Source organism: Coenobita brevimanus, chromosome 81 (genome assembly GCF_032717465.1).
Source record: "Coenobita brevimanus isolate Jiangsu-jjx chromosome 81, ASM3271746v2, whole genome shotgun sequence".
NCBI lineage: Eukaryota > Metazoa > Arthropoda > Malacostraca > Decapoda > Coenobitidae > Coenobita > Coenobita brevimanus.
In genome coordinates, this window is record NC_137034.1 from 21,839,343 (window position 1) to 21,866,412 (window position 27,070).

Below are 27,070 nucleotides of genomic sequence, written 5' to 3' on the forward strand. Positions count from 1 at the left end.
TAAGAAAAAGGAAAAGGAAAAAACTAGAGAGGAGAAGGGAAAAACTCTACAAGGGTATCAGCGTGGTGTGGTCTAGCACCTTAAGTCTCCCTCAGCCCCTAATCGTTTAATTCTTGCTAGCTTCAGATGATTTTATTAGGCTTAGCAGAGACCTTTGGAAGTGGAGGGGTTGGATACAGCTTCATTAACCTCCTCACTGCTACGGTGCTCTCCTAAGCTGAATAAAATCGTCTGGAGGTAGTAAGAACACACTAAAACTTGTATCTTAGTGAGGCCCATATCTTATGTGGCAAAGGAGGCTTGGTAGCACCTCTTCCTTAGCCATGTATTTGGCATATCAAACCTTAACATTGCCTCGTGTGTTATTTATTTCACCTTAATATAGACAAAGTTTGCATCAGCTATACAGAGGAGGACAATGAATTACATTGTGCAGAATAAACAGGTAAGGAATGGGTGTTACCAAAGCTCAGTAGTCACTTAATACACCTCTATGCAATTAGCTCACTAATCTCCAAACTTGAACTTAAAGCCAGTGTCCTTCACGTTGTCCCTGATCCATTGGTCCATCTCTTGGTTCAGTTCTGGAGAGAAGTGGTTCTTCCAGTCGCCCTTTATCCCTGGAATAAAGAAAAAAGTGTTCATATTCTCTCTCTCTCTCTCTCTCTCTCTCTCTCTCTCTCTCTCTCTCTCTCTCTCTCTCTCTCTCTCTCTCTCACCTTTCCTAAACATGCCACCCTGCTTCTTCCACAGATCCTCGTTGTACAGGGATTTGTCAATTGGTTCCCCGCGGGTTTTCATAGACGTGAAGCTGGTGAACTCGGCAATCTGTGGAATGCAGGAAGTAAATAATAATAATAATAATAATAATAATAATAATAATAATATTAATCAATAATAATAATAATAATGATGATAGTAATAATAATAACAATAATAATAATAATAATAATAATAATAACAACTAATCATAATAAGAATGGTAATAATAATAGTAATGATAATAATAATAATAATAATAATAATAATAATGATAATAATAATAATAATGATAATAATAATAATAATTATTATTATTAATCATAGTAATAATAATCATAATAATAATAATAATAATAACTAATCATAATATGAAGAATGGTAATAATAATGATCATAAAATAATAATGATAATAATAGTTAATAATAACAATAATAATCATAATAATAATAACAACAGTAATAATGATGATGATAATAATAATAATAATAATAATAATCTATCTATCTATTGCCAGACGCCTCAATCCCGTTTGGGGTGGCCACAAACATATCGCCTCCAAGTCGCCCTGTCCCCCGCCATTTCACTGCCCTGCTCTCAACTCACACACCCCTCTCTCACATACCTCTCCACCCCATCCCTCCATCTCATCCTCGGCCTCCCCCTTCCTCTTCCCCCCTCCACCTCACTCACATACACTCTCTTCGTCAGTCTTTCACCCTTCATCCTCTCCACATGGCCAAACCACCTCAGTGTGTTCCTCATAACGCTTCCTATCACATCCACATCCACACCACAAAGCTCCTTTATATCCTCATTCGTCAGCCTGTCTCTCCATGTGACTCCACAGGCTCCTCTTAAATAACTCATTTCCACTGCTCTCACTCTTGACTTGTGTCCTTCCAACAACGTCCAAGCTTCACTTCCTTACGTTAGAGTTGGTATCACAATACTGTCATGTAGTAACTTTTTCACTTCCATGCTCACTTCCCTGTTTCTTATCACTGCTTTCAAAGAACCAGCAACCTTTCTTCCCTGCTGTACCCTTTCCAGCACTTCACCCTCCAAACCTCCATCCTTACTCATCACACTACCCAAGTACTTAAACGTACTCACATTTTCCAATTCCTCACCATCCAACCTCGCTGTACATTCACTGACTTCACCTCTCTCAAAGACCATCACTTTACTCTTCCCTACATTCACCTTTAGATTCCGTTTCTTACACACTCTCCCAAACTCATCCACCAATAAGAAGAATGGTAGTATTAATGATCATAAAATAATATTAATAATAATTGTTAATAATAACAATACTAATAATAATAATCATCATCATCACCATCATCATCATCATCATCATCATCATCATAATCATAATAATAATAATAATAGTAATAATCATCTATCTATCTATTGCCAGACGCCTCAATCCCGTTTGGGGTGGCCACAAACAAATCGCCTCCAAGTCGCCCTGTCCCCCGCCATTTCACTACCCTGCTCCCAACTCACACCCCCCTCTCTCATATACCTCTCCACCCCATCCCTCCATCTCATCCTTGGTCTCCCCCTCCCTCTTCCACCCTCCACCTCGCTCACATACACTCTCTTCGTCAGTCTTTCACCCTCCATCCTCTCCACATGGCCAAACCACCTCAGTGTGTTCCTCACAACGCTTCCTATCACATCCACATCAACACCACAACGCTCCTTTATATCCTCATTCGTCAGCCTGTCTCTCCACGTGACTCCACAAGCTCCTCTTAAATAACTCATTTCCACTGCTCTCACTCTTGACTTGTGTCCTTCCAACAACGTCCAAGCTTCACTTCCGCACGTTAGAGTTGGTATCACAATACTGTCATGTAGTAACTTTTTTACTTCCATGCTCACTTCCCTGTTTCTTATCACTGCTTTCAAGGAACCAGCAACCTTTCTTCCCTGCTGTACCCTTTCAAGCACTTCACCCTCCAAACCTCCATCCTTACTCATCACACTACCCAAATACTTAAACGTACTCACATTTTCCAATTCCTCACCATCCAACCTCGCTATACATTCACTGACTTCACCTCTCTCAAAGACCATCACTTTACTCTTCCCTACATTCACCTTTAGGTTCCGTTTCTTACACACTCTCTCAAACTCATCCACCAAGCCTTGCAGCTCCCCTTCATCTTCACTCAACAACACAGTATCATCTGCAAACAACAGTACAGGGAGTTTCCAAACACTATCCTCTCTCACCAGGGCCACTCCAACATCCACTACCCTACCTTGTACCTCTTTTATTACCCCATCCATGTACAGATTGAACAACCATGGAGACATGACACATCCCTGTTTCAAACCAACTTTCAAAGAGAAAAATTCACTTAGTTCACCATCCACACGCACTGCAGCCTTAGCACCATCATACATACTCTTCACAGCATTCAACAACTTCCCATCTACTCCATATATTCTTAACACTTTCCACAATCCTTGTCTATCCACCCTGTCATATGCTTTCTCCAAATCCATGAAAGCCGCATACAACTTCTTTCCCTTCTCTAGAAACTTTTCCACTAAAGATCTAAGAATGAATATCTGATCTACACAACCTCTTCCCTTCCTAAAGCCTCCTGTTCTTCTCCAACTAATTTCTCTGTTCTTTCTCTAACTCTGTCTATAAGTATCCTACCATACACTTTTCCTATTATACTAAGAAGACAAATGCCCCTATGATTACCACACACTTCTTTTTCCCCTTTTCCTTTGTACAAGGGAATAATTATACCTGACTTCCAATCCTCCGGGACTCTACCTTCCTCCCAGGCCAATCTGCACATCTTCCACATCCATTCTACTACTATCTCTCCCCCATGCTTCAGCATCTCACCACACACTCCATCAATTCCTGGGGCTTTCCCCGATTTAGCTTTCTTCATTGCTTCCACAACCTCTATCCTACTGATTTCTACCTGTCTTCTCACCTCCCTCCTTCTCCCAGCCATTCCCCAGCCACTTATACTCGCATTACTTCCATCCTCTACGTTCAACAATTCCTTAAAGTGTTCTCTCCATCTGCTCACTTTTTCTCCCTTCTCCACTAGTAATCTACCATGTTTATCTTTCACTCCCCTGCTAATTTCACTTCCACCCTGTCTTACTCTTTTCACTTCTCTCCAGAACATTTTCTTACAGTCCCTCCACTTTACACTCAAATTCCTTCCAAATTCCTGATCCACTCTCTTCTTACTCTCTCTTACTAATCTTTTCACCTCTCTCTTCCTTTCCACATATAACTCTCTCTTCTGCCTCTCAACTTCTTCCGCCCCTATTTCTCATCCATTCATTGTATGCTTTCTTCTTTTGTGCCACAGCCTGTTTCACCTCTTCAGTCCACCACGCTGTTCCTTGCACCCCTCCGTCTTCTCTTCCTTCCACACACCACATCACATGCTGCACATATTTCTTCTGTAAATATCTTACACACACCTTCCACGTCTCCCATCTGCTCCAATTCATATTTGCCCAATCGTTCCTCCACTTCTCTCTTATACTCTGCCTTTTTCTCATCCTCTTGTAACCTTTCCACTCTCCTTGCAACTACTCCTTCCTCTCGTCTTTCCCTTCTTCTATTCCTCCATCTTACTTGCATCCTAATTCTGGCCACCACCAAGTAGTGGTCAGAAAGGCCACTCACCCAACCTCTATAAACTCTTGCATCCAATATACATCTTCGCATCCTTTCATCCACACACACATAATCAATCATTGCCTTCCTTTCATTCAGTTCACCACCCACCCTTCTCATCACTCGCCATGTATACCTGTGGATCATTTTATGCCTGAAGAGGGTATTGGCAATTACCAACCCCCTCCCAGCACAGATGTCCACTAACGCACTCCCATTCTCATCTATCTCAGCAGGCACACCCCACTCACCAACTATTCCATCCACCTTCACATTACCAACTTTACCATTCATATCACCGATCAAAAACACTCTCTCATTCCTTCCAAACTTTTCAATGCACACTTCCACATTATTAAGAATAATAATGACTAATAATAATAATATTAAAAATACTACTACTACTACTACTACTACTAGTAATAATAATAATAATAATAATAACAATAATAATAATAAAAATAATAATAATTAAATAAAAATAAATAAATAATAATAATAATAATAATAAATATATATATTAATAATATAATTAATAATAATAATAATAATAATAATAATAATGATGATGATGATGATGATAACAATAATAATAATAATAATAATAATAATAATAATAATAATAATAATAACAATAACAATACTGATAATAATGATAATGATAATAACAATATTAATAATAATAATAATAATGGTAATAATAATAATCATCATAATAATAATAATAATAAAATAATAATAATAATAGTAGTAGTAGTAGTAGTAGTAGTAGTAATAATAATAATAATAATAATAATAATAATAATAATAATAATCTATTTATCTATCTATCATCCAGTCCTCCATTGCCCCATGAGGAGCCTAGGAGCCCGGGGCTAGGCAGTTGGTCCTGACATTTAAGATGAGAGTGACCAGGTTCACTCATCCCTGAGTGGCATTACGTGAGCAATCAACCCCAACCACCCCTTGGATATAAACCTTCACCGGCTTAATCCGATTGGAGAGCAATAATTGCCCACTAAACCACCAGGCGTCAAAATTTGGTTATATGGTTACCACCCAGCGTAGTAAATGATTTCCTGGTGTACAGGAAACCATTTGGCTTGTCACTCAGTGTAGAGTCACCCACAGGCAGAAGGAAGAGGAAAGAATGAAGGAAAGAAAGACACAAGAGGGAGTGTAAATTTGCCCACAGGCAGAAGGACAAGGAAGGAATGAACGAAAGGAAGACAGAAGAGAATGGAAGGAAAGAGGGATGGAGGAGAGGAAAGGGCAGACACCCGAGAGCAGCACTACATCGAGTGAGTGGATGGTAAGTGCCCCCACCTACCACAATAATAATAATAATAACAATAATAATAATGACTAAACATAACGATGACGATGATATCATCACCTTCATCATCATCATCATCATCATCACCACTACCACCACCATCTCTATCCTCCTCCTCCTCCTCATCATCATCATCATCATCATCATCATCATCATTATCATAGTCTTCATTCTTATTTCTTTTTCCGGTCCAAGGATGGGCTGAGGCAGGCTCCAGAGACAGCGATAAAGAAATTACGTTGATGGGAGACGTGTTAAGCTTCGTAGCACTTATTCCTGGGCGATTTATCTGGGCGATTATGGTATAAAATTCTTGTGGATGTTTTTCGTGTCTGTTAATATCGTTGGCATCAGTAGGTTGTAAGATGATGTTGAGGTGTTGTGTTGGGAATACATTGCGAAGGAAGGTGTGTTACCAAGTGTACAGAACCAGTTACAACGCCAGCCAGAAGCAATCCCTTGACCGTCATGTGGAGAGAGAGAGAGAGAGAGAGAGAGAATGTGATAATGGTAGAACTTTGAGATTTCCGTATGGTTGCTGACTGCACTGTATAATGTGGGATGCAGGCTGATCCCACCTAACAACAACACGTGTTCCATCAGTGACCGTCAGTCATAAGTGGCTTCCTTACACCTTGGCGGACTCAGTTTTTAGTAACAGGGGTCGGTATTCTCGTCGGGTAAGGAGGCGTCTTAGCACCTCTTCCTTATCGATTTATTTTCCAAACCATCCATTGCTACCCTCTTTTTTGCTTCTTATATATTTTTACCTTCGACCTAGATTACATGAATAACACACAATACTATAGTCAAGGAGTAGACTAAGGAATAAGCCGGTATGGAAGAGATGTTAAGTAAGCTTCCTAAACGCACGAATTTCTCCTATTCACCTTCTAGAATATAGTAACGGAGCAGACTCAGGAATAAACCGGCAAGGAAGAGATGCTAAGGTAGCCACCTAACCGCACGAGTGTCTCCTGCTCACCTTCTTGAGTTGTTCCTCCGTCAAGTTTTTGCCGAGGAATTTGTTGATGTTCCGCAGCTGCCCCATGATGTCGTCCTTCATGTCCTCGTAGGTGGTGAAGTAAAGGTTGGGGTTGTCTCTCTGCCTCCAGGCTTGTAGCACGTGCGGCCAGTACGGGCAGTATGGGACTAGCACCAGGACAGACAATAAAGGATGTTGACAATTAATAAACAAATAGATACATAAATACCCACATACAAACAAACGAAGGCTACATACATACATACATGCGTATAAACATATACTCGTACATACTTAAATACAGTAAATTAATAAGGACAATATAACACTAGTTCCACGACGACAGAAAATGAGTGAATGCATACCCGGTACATACATCCGTACCCACACATACAAACACATATATACATACATACATACATACATACATACATACATACGTGAAATAAATACAACTACATCATTGATGAAATCATGATCGTATTTTTTTTTTTTTTACATCACGAAAATCGCCTTTGATATTAAAATTCCAAACCCCCGTGATATACAGCCAAGACCAAGAGTTCACCGACACTGCTCTGCTTGATGTGTCAGTGGAAGCTGATAAATGAAGTATTTGACTCGACTGTAATATGAAGCACGTAATAAATTAGTATGAAGAGAAGAGATACTGTCTGTCGTCTGGTGAGGAAGGACAAATATGGAAGGCAAGACAGAAGATTCCTGACGAACTTTTTGCTCACGGCTGTGCCGAGATCTTCACACCAGGGGAGGGATGGGGGAGGGGGAGGGAGAGGGGAAGGGGGGAGGGATGAAGGAGGGTGGCCAAGCTCTATTCTGAGGAGGGTAGTGTTCTGTGTTTACAATTTGTGTTGACTCCATTTAAGCCGTACGTCACTACTGTACTAAAAGCTCTGTGTACTCTTAAGGTGAATGTTTATATTGAAAGTACTCGTTTGGCTGAACACAGACCGGAGAAGTGAGAGCACAAAAGAGTAAAATCTGAGTCACCCACAATTCGCTGATAATCTTATGTGATCATATTATTAGCCCTTAAAAGGAAATGCTTATCAGTTGAGATTAAAATGATAAGGCAATGTAAATGTGTGAAGAGGAGAATTTGCAGTGTTTCTCCACTTAAAAATAGAACATTTACGCTTTGCGATTGTACAAAATAATGTACTTATCATTACAGTACAGTACTCAAATGTAATACCTTTATTCTCTCCCCTGAAAGTTGACGAAAAATTATCATCCATAGTAAGTTGATCACTGAGCTAACTAACGAAACAGGGATGTGATTCTTGTGATTCTTGAGCATACTTACGGTTGATTCCCTGTCGTAATATAGAATTAACTTAGCATTGTTTTTGAAAGAAGAACTAGAGACTTAACATTGTATAAACCTCCTTATCTTCAAATAATTTTCCTCGTAACCAAGAAATCTATCGTAATTATGTCTGAAAATCTGATCCCAGGCTACTACAAATGTCACATATTCCTATTATTCTATAAAAAATTATAACTGGGTTCTTTGTAAACTCCCACAAAGTATACGGCACAGTATCGCACATTGTTGCACATCAAATAATTAGAAATTTTATATGAGGGGCTAATGGGGGCAGAGAGTCTGAGGAGGTGCAGGGGGGGAGACCTCCCAAACCCCATAGATAACACCTCTTCTAATCCATTCATCCAAGGAACGCTTTTAAAAATGTATTTTTTGTTATCACTTTATGATTTTCTATCAGGTTAAGAGAGATTGTTGGAACAGGACGAGTTAAATGCATCCTAAATTAACCCCTTCAGTATGCGAGTCCTTTCTGAAGTTAACTAATGTCGTCCCATAGAAGCAAGGGTAAATTAGAGAACACGTTCCCCTGATAAAGGCAAGGGTAAATTAGAGAACACGTCGCCCTGATAAAGGCAAGGGTAAATTAGAGCACGTCACCCTGATAAAGGAAAGGGTAAATTAGAGAACACGTCGCCCTGATAAAGGCAAGGGTAAATTAGAGCACGTCACCCTGATAAAGGAAAGGGTAAATTAGAGAACACGTCGCCCTGATAAAGGCAAGGGTAAATTAGAGAACACGTAGCCCTGATAAAGGCAAGGGTAAATTAGAGAACACGTCGCCCTGATAAAGGCAAGGGTAAATTATAGAACACGTCGCCCTGATGGAAAGAAACTTAAATTAGAGAGCACGTCACCCTGACAGAAACAAGGGTAAATTTGAGAGCATGGAACTCTGATAAAAGCAAGAAAAAAATGGAGAACATGGTAGGTGGGGGTGTCTTCGTAGATGGGGACGCCCATCATCCACCCACTTAGTGTAGTGGTACTCTGTTTTAGGGTAGCTCTACATCGAGTAGCGTTGTAAATGATTTCCTGTAATCCAGGAAAGCATTTACAACGATGGGTGGTATCCTTATAACAAACCGACACGTGTTCCCTATGTGACAGCAAGTGGGTTGGCGGAGGGTTAGCGCACCTCCCCGGAAAACTATCTATCTATCTTTAGCCCGACGCCCTAATCCCGTAAAGGGTGGCCACAGACAAAACGCCTCCAAGTCGCTCTGTCACCCACCATTTGACTACCCTCCCCCCAACTCACCCCCCCCCTCATATACCTCTCAACTCCATCGCTCCACCTCATCCTCGGTCTACTCTTCCCTCTCCCTCCCTCCACCTCATCTACATACACCCTCTTAGTCAGTCTTTCATTCTCCATTCTCTTCACATGTCCAAACCACCTCAGTGTATTTCTCCTAATCTTCTCAACCACATCCACATCCACCCCACAACGTTCCTTCACTTCTTCATTCGTCAACCTGTCCCTCCACGTCACTCCACATGCTCCTCTCAAGTAACTCATTTCCACTGCTCTCACTCTTGACTTGTTCCCCTCTTGCAAGGTCCACGCCTCCCTTCCATACGTCAGGGTAGGGATCACAATACTATCATGCAGTGACTTCTTAACTTCCATACTCACCTCCCTATTTCTCTTCACTGCTTTCAGTGTACCAACAACCTTCTTTCCCTGCTGTACCCTTTCACGCACTTCATCCCCCAAAGTTCCATCCTTATTCATCATACTACCCAAGTACTTGAATGCACTCACATTCTTCATATCCTCACCATCCAACCTCACTGCACACTCTGTGATATCATTCCTCTCCAACACCATACTTTACTTTTGTTTACATTAACTTTCAGATTCCTCCTCCTAAACACTGTCCCAAATTCATTCACCAAACCTTGCAACTCCCATTCATCTTCACTCAACAATACTGTATCATCAGCAAACAGCAACACCGGAAGCTTCCAAATCTCACCCTCATTCATTAGAGCCACCCCCACATCCACTGCCCTACCTTGCACCTCCTTTACAACCCCATCCATGTATATATTAAACAGCCATGGAGACATCACACAACCCTGTTTCAGTCCCACATTGAGATCAAAGAACTCATTCAGCTCACCATCCACTCGCACCGTAGCCCTAGCTCCCTCGTACATACTCTTCACAGCACTCAGCAATTTCCCCTCCACTCCATATATTCTTAATACCTTCCACATACCTTGCCTATCTATTCTGTCATAAGCTTTCTCCAAGTCCATGAAGGCAGCATTCACTTTCCTTCCCTTCCCTAGATACTTCTCCACTAAACATCTTAGAACAAGTATCTGATCTACACACCCTTTTCCCTTCCTAAATCCCCCTTGTTCTTCTCCAACTAGCTCCTCTGTCATATGCCTAACCCTATCAATGAGTATTCTACCATATATTTTACCAGTCACACTAAGAATGCAAATACCCCTATGATTACCACATACTTCTCTCTCCCCTTTTCCTTTGTATAAAGGAACAATTACGAAGTATACCTGATTTCCAGTCCTCTGGAACCCTTCCCTCTTCCCAAGCCAATCTACACAACTTCCATATCCACTCCACAACAATCTCACCCCCATACCTAAGCATTTCACCACACACTCCATCAATTCCTGGGGCCTTTCCCAACTTAATCTTCTTCATCACTTCCACTACTTCCGCCCTACTGATCTCTTCCTCCCTCCTCTCATCTCTTCTTCTCCCAGCCATTCCCCAACCACTTATACTCGCATTACTCTCACTCTCTACATTCAACAAATCCTCAAAGTCCTCCTTCCATCTCCTCAATTTCTCGCTCTTCTCCACCAACAATCTATTATTCCTATCTTTCACTCCCCTACTATTTCCCCTTTCACACTGCCTTACTTTCTTTACCTCCTTCCAAAACAATTTCTTACTCTCCCTCCATTTCACACTCAGATGCCTCCCAAACCCTTCATCCACTTTCTTCTTACTCTCCTTCACCAGTCTTTTAACCTCCCTTCTCCTGCTCACATATACCTCTCTCTTCTCTCTCTCATCTTCTCCCCTACCTCTACTCGCCAACCATTCACTATATGTCTTCTTCTTTTGTTCCACAGCTCGTTTCACCTCATCATTCCACCATGCTGTCCCTTGCACACCCTTGCATCTCCTCCTCACTCCAAAAACCGCTTCACATGCTGCGCCTATCTCTTCCATGAATATCTTACATACGTCTTCCACCCCTTCCATCTGCTCTAGCTCATACCTTCCCAATCTTTCTTCCACTACGCTCTTATACTCTGTCATTTTCTCACTATCGTGCAATTTCTCCACTCTTCTCACAGGAGCTGCTTCCTCCTGTCTTCCCCTTTGTCTCCTTAACCACTTTCATTGCATCTCTATCTTGGCCATCACTAAGTGATGGTCTGAGACTCCATTCCCCCACCCTCTCCACACTCTTGCATCCAACACTTGTCTTCTCATTCGCTCATCCACACACACGTAGTCTATCATTGCCTTTCGTTCAATAAGTTCACCATCCATCCTCCTCATTACTCTCCATGTATACCGGTGGATCATCTTATGACAAAAGTAGGTGTTGGCTATTGCCAACCCCTTACAAGCACAGATGTCCACCAAAGCACTACCATTCCCATCTATTTCAGCTGGCACACCCCACTGACCAACCACTCATACATTCCCAACTTTGCCAGTCATATCTCCAATCAACAGCACTCTCTCGCTCCTCTAAAACTTGTCCATTCATGCTTCTACTCTTGCCCAAAACTCATCTTTCACTCTTGCCACTCGATCCTCTGTCGGGGCACACACACATACAATTACCTACGCTTGTATAGCTACTTTCATCCTCACCCATACAATCCTTGCACCCACTGTTCCATACTCTCTTATATTCTCCTTCCATTTCTTGCTTATCATCAGACATACTCCCTCTCTTGCCCTCTCATTCTCATTGACTCCCGCACATATACCTAAACCATATTCCCATTCTCTCACCCTATCACCTTCCATTCAGTTTCAGTCAATTCACATATGTCCACTTTTGCATCCTCAAGCACCTGAACAATCTCTCTCTCTTTCACTGCATCATTCACTCCTCTCACATTCCATGTTCCCACCCTAAGAATGTCCTTTGTCCGTTCCTTAGTCATCAAAGTATGGTCCATCCGAACAAGAAGCCTCGGACCAGGGCTGTCCAAAAGACGACGACTAAGGACCGAACAAAGGACATGATACGGATGGCGACGTGGAATGTAAGGGGTGCAAATGATGAGGTGAAAGAGAGAGTGATTGTCCAGGTGCTTGAGGGTGCAAAAGTGGATGTATGTGGATTAACTGAAACTAAATGGCGAGGTGAGAGTGTGAGAGAATAGGAGTATGGATGGGGTATTTGTGCAGGAGTAGGTGGGAATGAGAGGGCAAAAGAAGGAGTGTGTATTGTTGTGAGTAATAGATGGAAGGAGAATATAAGAGAGTATGGATCAGTAGGCTCAAGGATTGTGTGGGTAGGATTGAAAGTTGGACAACAAATGTGGGCGATTGTTTGCGTGTATGTGCCAACGCAAGATCGTGCAAGCAGAATGAGAGAAGAGTTCTGGACAAATGTGCAAGTGAGCATAGAAAAGTTTGAAAGGAATGAGAGAGTGTTTTTGATCGGTGATATGAATGGTAAAGTAGGGAATGTGAAGGTGGATGGAATAGTTGGTGAGTGGAGTGTACCTGCTGAGATAGATGAGAATGGCAGTACTTTAGTGGACATTTGTGCCAGGAGGGGGTTGGTGATAGCCAATACCCTCTTCAGGCACAAAGTGGTCCACAAGTATATGTGGCGAGTGATGAGAAGGGTGGGTGGTGAACTGAATAAAAGGAAGGCAATGATTGATTATGCATGTGTGGATGAAAGGATGCGAAGGTGTGTAATGGAGGCAAGAGCTTATAGAGGTTTGGGAAGTGGACTTTCTGACAACCACTTGGTGGTGGTCAGATTCAAGGTCCAAGTAAAATGGAGAAATAGTGGAAGGAAAGGACGGGAGGGAGGAGTAGATGGAAGGAAAGTGGAAAGGTTACAAGAGGATGAGAAAAAGACAGAATATAAGAGAGAAATGGAGGAACGATTGGGTAAATATGAACAGGAGTAGATGGGGGACGTGGAAGGTGTGTGCAAGATTTCACAAAAGAAATATGTGCAGCATGTGATGTGGTGTGTGGGATGAAGAGAAAACAAAAGGGGGTGCAAGGAACAGCATGGTGGAATGAAGAGGAGAGACAGGCTGTGGCACAAAAGAAGAAAGCATGTAATGAATGGATGAGAAATAGGGGCGTGGAAGAAGTTGACAGACGAAAGAGAGAGTTAAATGTAGAAAAGAAGGAAGAGGTGAAATGATTAGTAAGAGTGAGTAAGAAGAGAGTGGATGAGGAATTTGGAAGGAATTTGAGTGTAAAGTGGAGGGACTGTAACAAAATGTTCTGGAAAGAAGTAAAGAGAGTTAGACAGGGTGGCAATGAAGTCTGTAGATGAGTGAAAGATAAAATGGTAGATTACTAGTGGAGAAGGGAGAAAAAGTGAGCAGATGGAGAGAACACTTTAAGGATTGTTGAACACAGAGATAGAAAGTAGTGCGAGTGTAAGTGGCTGGGGAATGGCTGGGGGAAGGAGGTAGGTGAGAAGACAGGAAGAAATCAGTAGCATGGAAGTAGTGGAAGCAATGAAGAAAGTCAAAATGGGGAAAGCCCCAGAAATTGATGGAGTGTGTGGTGAAATGCTGAAGCATGGGGGAGAGATAGTAGTAGAATGGATGTGGAAGATGAGCAGATTGGCCTGGGAGGAAGGTAGAGTCCCGGAGGATTGGAAGTCAGGTATAATTATTCCCTTGTACAATCGCCCCCAGGAAGTGATGGCAGAGTTTCAGATTGCTTCGGTCACTCTGCACTTTGTGAATACTTGGTAAAACTTCTGTGCCTCCATTACGTCATATAAAAAATATATATATCACTCTAAGAAGTATCTAAAACGAATAACGTGAGGCAGTGATATATTAGAAGTTAACCGTCAGATACTTCTCCCGATTTGGATGAATGTGTAATGTATTAGTCTGAGCGCAGCATGCACCATAACCCCAGTTCATTGTGTATTTGCTTTCCAGGATTTCAATACAGATGCTCTAGCTTCGAAGACCAGTTAAAACTCATGTGACTGCAATACGTTACCTTTATTTTCAAATGCTATGGTGATGATACAGCAACAATAAGCTTGCCGCAACAATGAAGTTTTTTCTTAATTATGATACTCGACCGCATCGGTAGCAGCAAGACCATTCTGCCTTGTTTTCCTTGTCTTCCCCTCGTTTATAATAATTTGCAACTTTGTTCATAATTAATGCAAAATTATTTCAGATTGGAAGAAGAAATGAGATTTTACCTTTTCTCATACAATAGGCAGTGAAGAGGACCAAAACATGAGTTTACACTCTTGCACTGCAAAAAACATATACTTTTTGCTCAGTCCCTAGTATCCTATTAAAACAAACTTCTGTGTCCAGCTAAACTGAAAACGCTGATACGAAAGTTTTGAACTCAGTTATTTGTTTATGAACATCTGCATTCTCTTTCTCCTGTAAAATGTTTAGACACTGAGGATACTAGGCTATGACAAGTTTGTCTTTCTCCAAGGAGCTCCGCCTCGCGACAAATTTTCGAGGTTTTCCTTATTTTTTATTCATTGATAGTCCTCTCTCCCTACATATCAAGTGGGTTGGTGGAGGGTTAGTGCCCCTCCCTGTAAAACAAATAACTCAGAGTCAAATGGCCACCCCGTACGGGATTATGGCGTCTGGCAATAGATAGATAGATAGATAGTCCTCTGGCTTATCTTGAAAAATCAAGATAATTTTCTTAATGAAAAACTGGCCTTATACAGTGTAATAACTACATGTCTGTGAGTAAAGGCTGTTTCCTTCCGTGCATATTGATCGAACTATTTAATATAGCTTACTAACTTACGCCGCATTCCCACTTTCTGTCGTCGTCCATGAATACAAAAAAATCGGAAATGACTAAATTATTCCTTAGTGTTGTAACGGATATTATTATATAAATAATAATGACTGATTTTAATTAATTATTAAACTGCTTTTCTTTTTAGTATTACGCTACTAAAAAATTACTGCGTTTTACCATAGTAGATATGAACTCCGTAAATTGTTCCTGACTGTCCCTGAGCGATACTTCTGAAAATTCAATTAGTTCCGTTTAGGATTTTTTTATTATCGTAATAAACGAACTGCTTACTGTAGTTTTGAAATATACCGGTACATTTTTCATTTATTTGTTGTTTTCTGTAACAGTTTTACAGAATAGGTATCACCTTGTAAAGATATAAGGACGAACATGTAGCTTACATTATCGATGACCGAAAACTTCTGGATACTCTTCCGTCACTTCTTAGGCTGACTGTACAAGGGGAAAGGGGAAAAAGAAGTGTGTGGTAATCATAGGGTCATTTGTCTTCTCAGTGTAATAGGAAAAGTATATGGTAAGACACTTATCGACAGAGTAAGGGAAATAACAGAGGAATTAGTTGGAGAAGAACAGAGAGGTTTTAGGAAGAGCAGAGGTTGTGTAGATCAGATATTCATTCTTAGATCTTCAGTGGAAAAGTTTCAAGAGAAGGGAAAGAAACTGTATGCGGCCTTCATGGATTTGGAGAAAGCATATGTCAGGGTGGATAGACAAGGACTGGAAAGTATTAAGAATATATGGAGTAGATGGGAAGTTGATGAAGACCGTGAAGAATATGTATGAGGGTGCTAAGGCAGTAGTGCGTGTGGGCAGTGAACTGAGTGAATTTATCTATTTGAAGGTTGGGTTGAAACAGGGATGTGTCACGTCTTCATGGTTGTTCAATCTGTACATGGATGGGCTTTAGGGTTGCCATATCTGAAATGTCAAAATACCGGACGCCTCCGCTGAAACCCATGCTACCCCCCCCCCCAAACACACACTTTGGGCCTTTGACGTTATGAAATTTGGATATAATATAATATTATACTACATTATATATATATATATATATATATATATATATATATATATATATATATATATATATATATATATATATACCCACACACACCCACACCAGTACTGCTGTACTGTATCACAATCTTTAATCGTTTTACAATATAATGAAAAACAGGCAAAGTACAGAATTGGCTAGATTATGACTGAAAAATGCTAAAGCGCCTTTAATGCAGGATAAGATCATAAGAATAACAAATGCTACAGTGTAAAAATGAAACACTAAGCCAATAGTTGTTTTGTGTTTTTACCATGTATTTTATGGCTGTAAGAGCACCATGGAAAAAAAAAAAAAAAAAAAAAAAAGCTCGTGGCTGAACAACAGGAAAAGGCGGGACATTTCAGCAGCTGCTAGCACTAAACCAGCCAAGTTGGCAACACTTAACAGCTGACGAAAACAAGGAGAGTCTCTCTCTCTCTCTCTCTCTCTCTCTGGGGGCGCGGTAGCACAGTGGTAGCGCGCTGAGCTTGTGATCGAGAGGTCGCAAGTTCGAGCCTCGCCCGGGCTACAGTTGCCGGGAGGGGTAGCGCCCTCCTGTTTCCCAGCGGGGCTATATGGCCTTAGTTGCCTAGCTCGGGGAATTCATTTCTCCATTTCTCCCTCTCTCTCTCGTCATAAGAGTGTAATGGTATATTTTTTGAAAAAAAAAAAAAAATGATTGAAGCTGAACTTTCAGACTTCTGGAGAATTTTTAAAATTCCTCCCGGACGAAGATTTTGACACCTAAATGCCGGACAGGGGACGTATGGCAACCCTAATGGGGTTATAAAAGAGGTACAAGGTAGGGCAGTGGATGTTGGAGTGTAGTGCCACAAATTTAGTATTCATGTATGTGTTTAGAGGTACTGTAATTTCTAAGTTAGATAGGGTGTAATCTGAATACTAGTCTATAAATTCCTGTCCTAAGTAGTAATTCATATGTTAATGATTGATGTAGGGTTAACTTTATTTCTATATGTATACATCTCTGTATCTATTCATGGGTGATGAAATTGTGAGTGTTGAGCTATGGGAAATTCCTCCGTCTGGTAGAGTAATGAATCACAGATGCGTGCTGCCTTTCTCCTTGTTTGTGCGTCGTTGTAGGGCGCCAAGTTTAAACCTTAAACAGAGTAATGATGGGTATACAATTCTTTCTGTATCCTAGTTGTGAAATGCTTACTAATGAAGCTGCTAGAACCCAAATATGTAAGATTAATAGTCAAAAAGGCCAAAATAATGTCATTTGTGAGGATCTAATAGTCCCGCTTGCCTTAGCCGTCACTAGATGACATAAGCTACCCTAAACTCAAGGCGGGATAGTGGTAAGTTCAGTATTTAAATTAAGTAAGGATTGAATCCCAAATTTTCCCCAATTCAATCAAAAGTCCTAACGTCATGTGTACACTACTATATAAATAGTGAAGAGAATTAAAGCCCACCATATTGCAAAAACACAATCTCATTTGATCTAGCAGTGGCCTCCCTTGGTGCCCGACAATGCTACACTCGCTGCTCAGACATCGTTTATAACAGACGTTGGTTCAGGTGAGCTGTCCACATTCCTCCTTTCCCCCCTCCTTTTTCTTGTTTAATCCTTACTTGGCGTGAACCATATGAAGTAATGTTGTTAAAAGCTTAACGTAGACACTGCTGCTCAGACATCGTGTGTAATAGACGTTGGTTCAGTCCCCAGACACCGTGACGTCGGAGTGTGCACGAGGCCATCTAGTGGTATTGCCCACAGACTCGTCTTACATACACACTTACACTACCCATGAATTATTTTATAAACTGAATGTAGTAGAAATGGTTTTATTGATCTATCAGGTGAACTTTTTTTTTTGTAGATAAGGAATAGAAATTTGAAAAGTGATGTGATCATGTAACGGAAAGGCGAAATTCAAACTTATTAACCGTTTTCTTTCTCTTATATTATGTTAGATAATTAGGAGCGTTGAAGGGAACTTAGTGGTTGTGAGCAAAAATGTGATTTTGAGTTGTTCCTCGAGGCTAAACAAGCCCGAGTGATTATGTATTCTTGGTGATTATGCATTAATGATGATTATGAACTATTAATAATTATGAATTGATAGTGTTTGTGAATTATAGTGAATTGCATGATGAGGTTATACTACACGGACGAAATAGAACACGAGTGATTATTTTTCTTGGGTCGAGGCTATGCCAGCTCGAAAAGACAACCCAAACCCATAAATGTCCCAGTCTTGAGGCTATTGACGAACCCAAGAATAACCGACATTAAAGAGTGAGGTATGATGTCCTCAGAAACCACTTGAATATTCCAATTGTTTCGCTTGGTGATAATATTGTATGATGGTCGCCCAAACCTTGGTTTTAATTTATAACCCTTTTCCATATGACTAAAGGTCATGTAATTAAAAATGTCTGTTGAAAGCCAGTATAGAATTATTAAAGTAGAGTAAAGTATAGGTCATTTTTTTTTTTTTTTTTATACCCAATCAAGGGAATTATGTCCTCTCATGCCTAACTCACTCCCCTTCCAATTCAAGATTCCTCCGCTTTGGGAACGACGACCACGCGTGGTACTGACTTAATCTCGACTCGGCCAAAAACTACAAACGCTACCAAAACTATCTTAAATAATTAACCTTGATCATACCAAGTCAAAACACCACCCCTCCCCCTTCTGTTTTACTGAAGTGAATTTTCTATCAATCACGGAGGGGAGACTAAGTCGCGTACCATTTGTATTATCAATGGGTAAGTTGAACAGAACCAATAACCGGTGGGAGATTAAATAACTGGCGTCACACTGATGAACAATAGTGGTGGGATTGAAAATCCTGTCATTACAGGAGTGGCCCTAATGAGAGAGGGCAGTGATTGGAAACTCCCTGTACTGTTCTTTGCAGATGATACTGTGTTGTTCAGTGAAGACGAAGGGGAGCTGCAAGGCTTGGTGGAGGAGTTCAGGAGAGTGTGTAAGAAACAGAATCTAAAGGTGAATGTAGGGTAGAGTAAAGTTACGGTCTTCGAGAGAAATGCAGTCAGTGAATGTATAGTGAGGCTGGATGAGGAGGAAATGGAAAATGTGAGTACGTTTAAGTACTTGAGTAGTGTGAAGAGTAAGGATGGAAATTTGGAGGGCGAAGTGCTTGAAAGGGTACAGCAAGGAAGAGAGGTTGCTGGTTCCTTGAAAGTAGTGATAAGAAACAAGAAAGTGAGCATGGAAGTGAAAAAGTTACTACATGACAGTATTGTGATACCAACTCTAACGTATGGAAGTGAAGCTTGGACGTTGTTGGAAGGACACAAGTCAAGAGTGACAGCAATGGAAAAAAGTTATTTGAAAGGAGAATGTTGAGTCACATGGAGAGACAAGCTGACAAATGAGGATGTCAAGGAGCGTTGTGGTGTGGATGGGGATGTGATAGGAATCGTTACGAGAAACACGCTGAGTTTTTTTGGCCATGTGGAGAGGATGGAGGATGAGAGACTGACGAGGAGAGTGTATGTGAGTGAGGTTGAGGGGGAGAGGGGGAGAAGGAGGCCAAGGATGAGATGGAGGGATGGAGTGGAGAGGTATATGAGAGAGGGGGTGTGTGAGTTGGGAGCAGGGCAGTGAAATGGCGGAGGACAGGGCGACGTGGAGGCGATTTGATTGTGGCCACCCCGTATGGGATTACGAAGTCTGGCAATAGATAGATAGATAGATGTGACCCTGACAGATGCAAGGGTAAATTAGAGAGCATGTCACCCTGATAGAAGCAAGGATAAATTAGAGAGCATGTCACCCTGATAGACACAAGGGTAAATTAGATAGCATGTCACCCTGATAGAAGCAAGGGTAAATTAGAGAGCATGTCACCCTGATAGAAGAAAAGGTAAATTAGAGAGCATATCACCCTGATAGAAGCAAGGATAAATTAGAGAGCATGTCACCCTGATAGACACAAGGATAAATTAGATAGCATGTCACCCTGATAGAAGAAAAGGTAAATTAGAGAGCATGTCACCCTGATAGAAGAAAAGGTAAATTAGAGAGCATGTCACCCTGATAGAAGCAAGGATAAATTAGAGAGCATGTCACCCTGATGGAAGCAAGGATAAATTAGAGAGCATGTCACACTAATGGAAGCAAGGGTAAATTAGAGAGCATGTCACCCTGATAGAAGATAAGATAAATTAGAGAGCACGTCACCCTGATAGAAGCAAGGGTAAATTAGAGAGCATGTCACCCTGATAGAAGATAAGGTAAATTACAGAGCTTGTCACCCTGATAGAAGCAAGGGTAAATTAGAGAGCATGTCACCCTGATAGAAGATAAGGTAAATTAGAGAGCATGTCACCTGGAGTTCAGGAGTACTATAATCTCTATACTACAGTCTGTGTACTCTGTACTGTATTTGTGTACAGTAACCTCTGTACTATAACAAATCACTGTAATGTAATCTCTGTACTGTAATATCTGTTCTATAACCTCTGTACTGTATTCTCTACTTACTTTGTCCTCTCATCACTCCCCTGGCAAGCTTCTCGAGTGATCCTTGATAGTTTCCACCCTTGACCACACGTAAGAAGTGGTAGAAGGATACCACCATGTCCTTGGGGTTCCTGGCCACGTAGACTACCTGTAACATCAATACCATCGTCAATCCATCTTCATCCTCAATCATCATAATTATCATCAATTCATCATCATCATCATCATCATCATCATCATCGTCTTCATCCTTCTCTTCCCCTCCTTCTTGTCCAAGCCATTGCTATTATTAAACTTTCCACATCCCTATGGGAAGTTTTCTTGTTTTTTTCAGTATTATTATTATTCAAGGGAAGATCTAAGTCGCTGTCATTCGCATACCGTTAGAGTTACAGCCTTTATTTTGTACCATATTATAGTACTGGTTGGCCGCTTCATCTGATCAGATATCATCCTGATCCTTCCAGTGGAACCCGGATAGGATCAGGGGAAAAAAAAAAAAGTGAACCTAAAACTAAAGAACCACATAAGTTAAAGGGGCTGAAATTTTTAATGGCTTATACATTTGACACGGCTAGAACACAGTGCTTAATATAGTCCAGTTCAGATCATTATTCTGCAGATCGCCTATGGTCCAAATTTTTGACTACCCCGGAGGACAGAGAAATGACCTGATTTTACATGAAAGAATAAAGCTACAACCACCAAACTTGGTGGACTTATAGATCTTGATGACCTAAGGTGATGTGCACCTTGACCGCAAGATCCCATTAAAGCTCAGCTTCTTGTAGACAATGTCTGAGGAAAGTTTTTCTTTATCAAAATTGTCCTTGGACAATTTTCCAATGCTGTAGTTATGATTATTATTATTATTATTATTATTATTATTATTATTGTCGTTGTTGTTGTTGTTGTTGTTGTTGCTATTGGTTTCATCATCATTGTATTCATTACACCCTTACGATCGAGTGTATTTTACTGCTCGGTGTGTGTGTGTGTGTGTGTGTGTGTGTGTGTGTGTGTGTGTGTGTGTGAACAGTATAATTCTAACAGTTTTTAATTTATGTGAACATACAGTAATTTAGTGCAATGGTTGAGGATAAGCAGTGGTGCTGACCTGTTGCTTTATAGAACAATAGTACAAAGGCCAAGGATAAAGAGCAAGGTCAAGTAATAAGCTTCACTCCGATAAAGCTAATGTTGTTGGAAGGACTAAGAGACAGGTAGAAATGGATGTGTTAGCTTTGAGTGAAACGAAGATGAAGGGGAAGGGTGAGTCTATGTTTGGAAGTATGAATGGAGGATTGTCAGGTGTTGTAGAGGAAGGGCAAGAGAAGGTGTGGCCTTGTTAGTGAGTCCGGAAGTACTGCAGTGTGTGACTGAATGGAAGGAGGTGTCATCGAGACTGATGTGGGTGAAAGCGAAATTTGAATGTGAGTTGTGGGTGTTTGTGAGTGCATATGGGCCTGGTAGTGAAAGGAATGAGGAAGAGAGGGAGTCTTTCTGGAATGATGTTGGTGAGTGTCTGCAGAGTTTTGGAGCGAATGTGAATGTGGTAATGATGGGAGATCTCAATGCTAGAGTGGGAAATGTAGCAGTTGAAGGTGTAGTTGGTATGCATGGAGTGCCTGGAAGAAATGAAAATGAGGAACGAATGATAGGGATGTGCGTTGAGCGAGAAATGGTGATTGGAAATACGCTGTTTGAGAAGAAAGATATTTATAGGTATACATGGGTGAGACAGGAGGGTGGAAGGGTTGTTGATAGAGCTTTGATGGACTATGTGGCTGTGTCCAGGAATGTAATAGGATGATTGTTGGATGTGAGAGTTCTGAGACAGGAGGGTGGAGGTATGTCTGACAACTATGTGGTGGAGGGAAAGTTAAGAGTAGGTAAGAGATGGGTGAGAGCTAGGAGGGTTAGGTATGGCAGGGAGGTTTGGAAAGTGAGTGAGTTGGATAAAAGAGAGAAAATGATAGGGTATCAGGAGAAATTGAAAGATGAGTGGAACACAATGAATGATCAGGAAAATGGCATTGTGGAGGAGGAATGGCAGTAGTTTAAGAGTGCTGTGGTGGGGCATGCAGAAGAGGTGTGTGGTGTGAGACGTGTGGGTGGTGGTGTAAGAAAAGGAAGTGAATGGTGGTGCAAGGAAGTATGTATGGCTGTGGCTGAGAAGAGACGTATATATGAAGTGTGGCTGCAAAGGAAGGATGAGGTGTCATATGAGAGGTATAAGGAAAAGAGGAATAGGGCGAAAGGGCTGTGCGTGATGCTAAAGTGGCAGCAGATGAGAGGTGGGGCAGGCAGCTGACTGAGAATTATCAACAAAATAAGAAAATGTTTTAGAAGGAGGTGAAAAGGGTGCGAAAGGGAGAGTCTAGGAAGGAAGAAGGAGTAAAAGCAGAGGATGGAAGGATGTTAATTGAGATGGATGCAGTAAGGAAGAGATGGGCAGAGTATTTTGAAAGATTGTTAAATGTAGAGGAGGAAAGGGTGGCTGAGATTGTGGCAGATGGAAGGGTGCAAGGAATAAATGTGTTGGGAGAGTTGAATGATTCTTTGATCTCGAAGGAGGAAGTGGAGAAGGCAGTAAAGGAGATGAAAGGAGGGAAAGCTGCCGGTATGGATGGGTGTGCTGTGGGAAGCCTGAACGGTGGTGGAGTGACTATTGTTGACTGGTTAGTAAGATTGTTGAATGTGTGCTTTGTGAAAAGTATGGTTTCAATTGACTGGGCAAGTGCTTGTGTGGTCCCGTTGTATAAAGGCAAGGGTGATAAATATGAATGTTCTAGCTTTAGGGGTATAAGTCTCTTGAGTGTTGTAAGGTGTATGGTAGAGTGTTAATTATGAGAGTTAGAGAGGGTACAGAGGGAGTGATTGGTGATGAGCAGTGTGGCTTTAGGAGAGGGAGAGGATGCGTGGATTAGGTGTGCACTGTGAGACAAGTGTGTGAAAAGTATTTAGCGAAAGGCAAGGATGTGTTTTGGGCATTCATGGATTTAGAGAAAGCGTATGATAAAATTGATAGGGAGGCTTTGTAGATTCTTTTAAGATTGGATGGACTTGATGGTAGGTTACTAAAAGGGGTGAAGAGTTTGTATGTAAACAGTAGAGCGTGTGTAAGAGTGGGAAATGCAGTGACTGATTGATTTCCTGTGAGAGTGGGGCTGCGACAGGGATGTGTGATGTCGCCTTGGTTGTTTAATATTTATATGGATGGTGCTGTAAGGGAGGTGAATGCAAGAGTTTTAGGTGGAGGTCTGAGTCTGGTGAATACTGATGGTGGAGAGTGGAATCTGAAGCAGCTGCTGTTTGCAGATGATACTGCACTTGTGGCCGATTCAGAGGAGAGATTGAGAGTGTTGGTAGAGGAGTTTGGAAGGGTGAGTGAAAGGAGGAAATTGAAAGTAAATGAGAATAAGAGTAAAGTGATGAAGTGTACGAGGTTGGTAGATGGTAGGAGGATGAATATAGTTTTAAATGGTGAGTTGCTTGAGGAGGTAGAGTGCTTTAAATATTTAGGGTCACATGTTGCTGTGGATGGAGGAATAGATGCAGAAGTGAAGTTTAGAATGAATGAAGGAGGAAAGGTGCTGGGAGTAATGAAAAAGATGTTTAGATGTTGTTCACTTAGAATGGATGTAAAGAGAAGGCTGTATGAGGGTGTTGTGGTACCGACTGCGTTATATGAGGCTGAAACATGGAATATGGGTGTAGTAGAGAGGAAAAGTTTGAATGTAATGGAGATGAGGTGTCTGAGGAGTATGTGTGGAGTGACGCATATGGATCGAGTGAGAAATGATGAAGTGCGAAGGAGAACTGGAGTTGTTCGGGAGATGGCTGGTAGAGTTGAGCAGAGAGTGTTGCGATGGTTTGGGCATATGGAGAGAATGGATAATGAGCGATTGGTGAAAAAGATAACTAGATCTGATGTGAGAGGTGTAAGGGTGAGAGGGAGACCACAAATAGGATGGATGGACAGCGTGAAGAGAGCGTTGGATGTGAGAGGGATGTCTGTTGAGCAAGGAAGAGTGGCTGTGCATAGCAGAAATAAATGGAAAGAAATTGTGAATGAATAAATGATGACGCAGCCCTGAGGGGATATTCTCCCGCATTTGGTCTGATCAGCTAGTCAGGTCAAGTGCAGGTAAGGGGATGGGTCTATTATGATGTGGCAGGGGTAAACCAGCTCTGCTGTCGGGCCCAGCTGCAGATGTCACTGATTGCACTGCGCAATTGACCTTTGTGCCATGTGGTGCGGAGAGGATCTGTCCCTTCTCCCCTTTGGGGCTAAGATGCGAATGAATGTGTCTGAATGGATGAGTAAATGGGGAGTGTGTCGTCCTGTCTCGGCTACCTCCCTTTCCGTGGGGGAAGCAGCCTAGGTATATAGATAGATAGATATTTTAAGAACAAAAAAGTTAGTCACAGAATAAAATTATATATCTTAACCTAACCTGACCTAACTTAACCCGGCTCTATTACTCAAACATTTTATTCAATTTCGGCCGAATTTGGTGGAATGAATAAGGGTCAGCCAAGAATGAAATTATTCGATTTTGAGACAACAGGTCATAGGGAAAGGACAGAGGGGAAGGTCAACGCAGACAGGTTAGAAACGACTTGGCGAGAAGGTTGAGGGTTAGGGAAAAAATAATTATTCGATTTTCAAGAATAATCAGGCATCGGTCAGGGTCACAAAGCACGGTCAAAATTTACGACTGAAGGATGCAGGTGTGTTTACTCTCTGTGTGCTCTTCGTAACACCTCTCCCTTGGCGACTTATTTTACATATTACACCTTCACGTTCCCTTGTACGTTATCTGTATTGTTTATAGTTCCACACAATTAGCGTCATTAGTATAGATGACAGGGAGGTGTAATGTGAAGAATATCAGTGGCTAACAGTGAGACCCTTTCACTTATTTGCATCTCTCTCTCTCTCTCTCTCTCTCTCTCTCTCTCTCTCTCTCTCTCTCTCTCTCTCCCCAACCTTGCATTTCTTGAGCAGGTTCTTGTTGTGCAGCTCCAGAGGGAAGTGCGATTTAATCACTCTTGGCGAGGGCTGACTCTCCACTATCTGAATCGCCATACCGTCCTTCTCTTTCTTCCCAGGACAGACTCTGCTGAATTTCTCTGCGATCGACTTCATGTTCGTATCGGCTTTTTCGTGCTTGTCGAAGATCATATCTAAACTGGAATTACAAAGGTGTAGGTTAGAGGGAGGACAGCCTGATGGTGAAGTGCAGGGATTAAGGCATCTGACTATAGACAGATAGTTCGATAGATATGTCAGCGCTCGGGTTCCTATGACTCACCTCCTTGTGAAAATAGCTTTGACAGTATCAAGTGCTGGTTGAATGTTGTACTGTTTTTTATGCAAGGAAGAGGGAACCAAAGGTCAGAAGCCCATAAGATTGTTCACACACACACACACACACACACACACACACACACATAGCTAGATAATTACCAAAGATCCACTGAGCGGACCCACAGCTTCTCCTTCATCTCCTCGTTATTGGGGTCCAGATCCGGGTTCCTTAACATGACCCAAAGAATTTCCTGCATCCACGTTGTGCCGCTTTTGGGGAACGTAATGACGAACACGTCGTCTGGCCGGAGCTGGAAAATCATCATCATCATCATCATCATCATTAATAATATAAGCTTTATCGTCATCATCATCATCATCATCATAATTAATAATATAAACTTTACTGTCACCATCATCATCATCACCATCATCATTATCATCATTAATAAAATAAACTTTATTACCATCACCACCATCATCATCTTTGTCATCATCGTCATCGTCATAATTAATAATATAAACTTCACTATCATCCTCATCGTTATCATCATCCTCATCATTATCATCATCATTATCATCATCATCATTATCATCATCACTATCATCATTATCATCAGCAAAGTTTTCATTATCTTCATTTTATTATTACCGTTACCACTGCCATCATCGTCATTAGTTATTCATCGTCCTTCACATTATTCTCAGCTGCAGTAATCCTCCTCATCAATATTCGTATCAGTATTATCGTTGTGTAAGGGCAGCTGGATCATGGAAAACAAATCGCTAAAGAAGATATGTTACGGAATCTCCAAGGTAGCACATATCTCCACCTCGTGTCTTGGAGTATGACTACCCTTATAACACTGAGCTGTGACGTGGGAAATAAATGGCTAAGGAAAATGTGTTAGGGTACCTCCATGTTGTAAAGCCGGTCCAGATATCGTGTGGTAATGGCCGGGTACAACCAGCCGTCGGGCAGGATTCGGACCAAAGCACTTTTGTACATCACCAGGTCTTCGCTGATCTTCCGTAACTCTTCATTGGTCAGGAGTTCGGTCTCATGGCCAGATAGAAGGCGTTGCTTGTTCAT

At 41.4% G+C, this 27,070-nt stretch overlaps 1 protein-coding gene across 1 annotated transcript; it reads right to left on the reverse strand.

Moving 5' to 3' along the window:
- Positions 1-507: 507 nt before the first annotated feature.
- On the reverse strand, positions 508-27,070 carry LOC145409501 (sulfotransferase 1E1-like). The gene is made up of 7 exons (XM_080279892.1): positions 26,894-27,070; positions 26,137-26,288; positions 25,657-25,858; positions 20,682-20,808; positions 6,761-6,927; positions 720-828; positions 508-620 (listed from the first exon to the last, which is right to left on the reverse strand). The coding sequence occupies exons 1-7, from the start codon at positions 27,068-27,070 to the stop codon at positions 508-510; spliced, it is 1,047 nt and encodes a 348-aa protein (XP_080136018.1).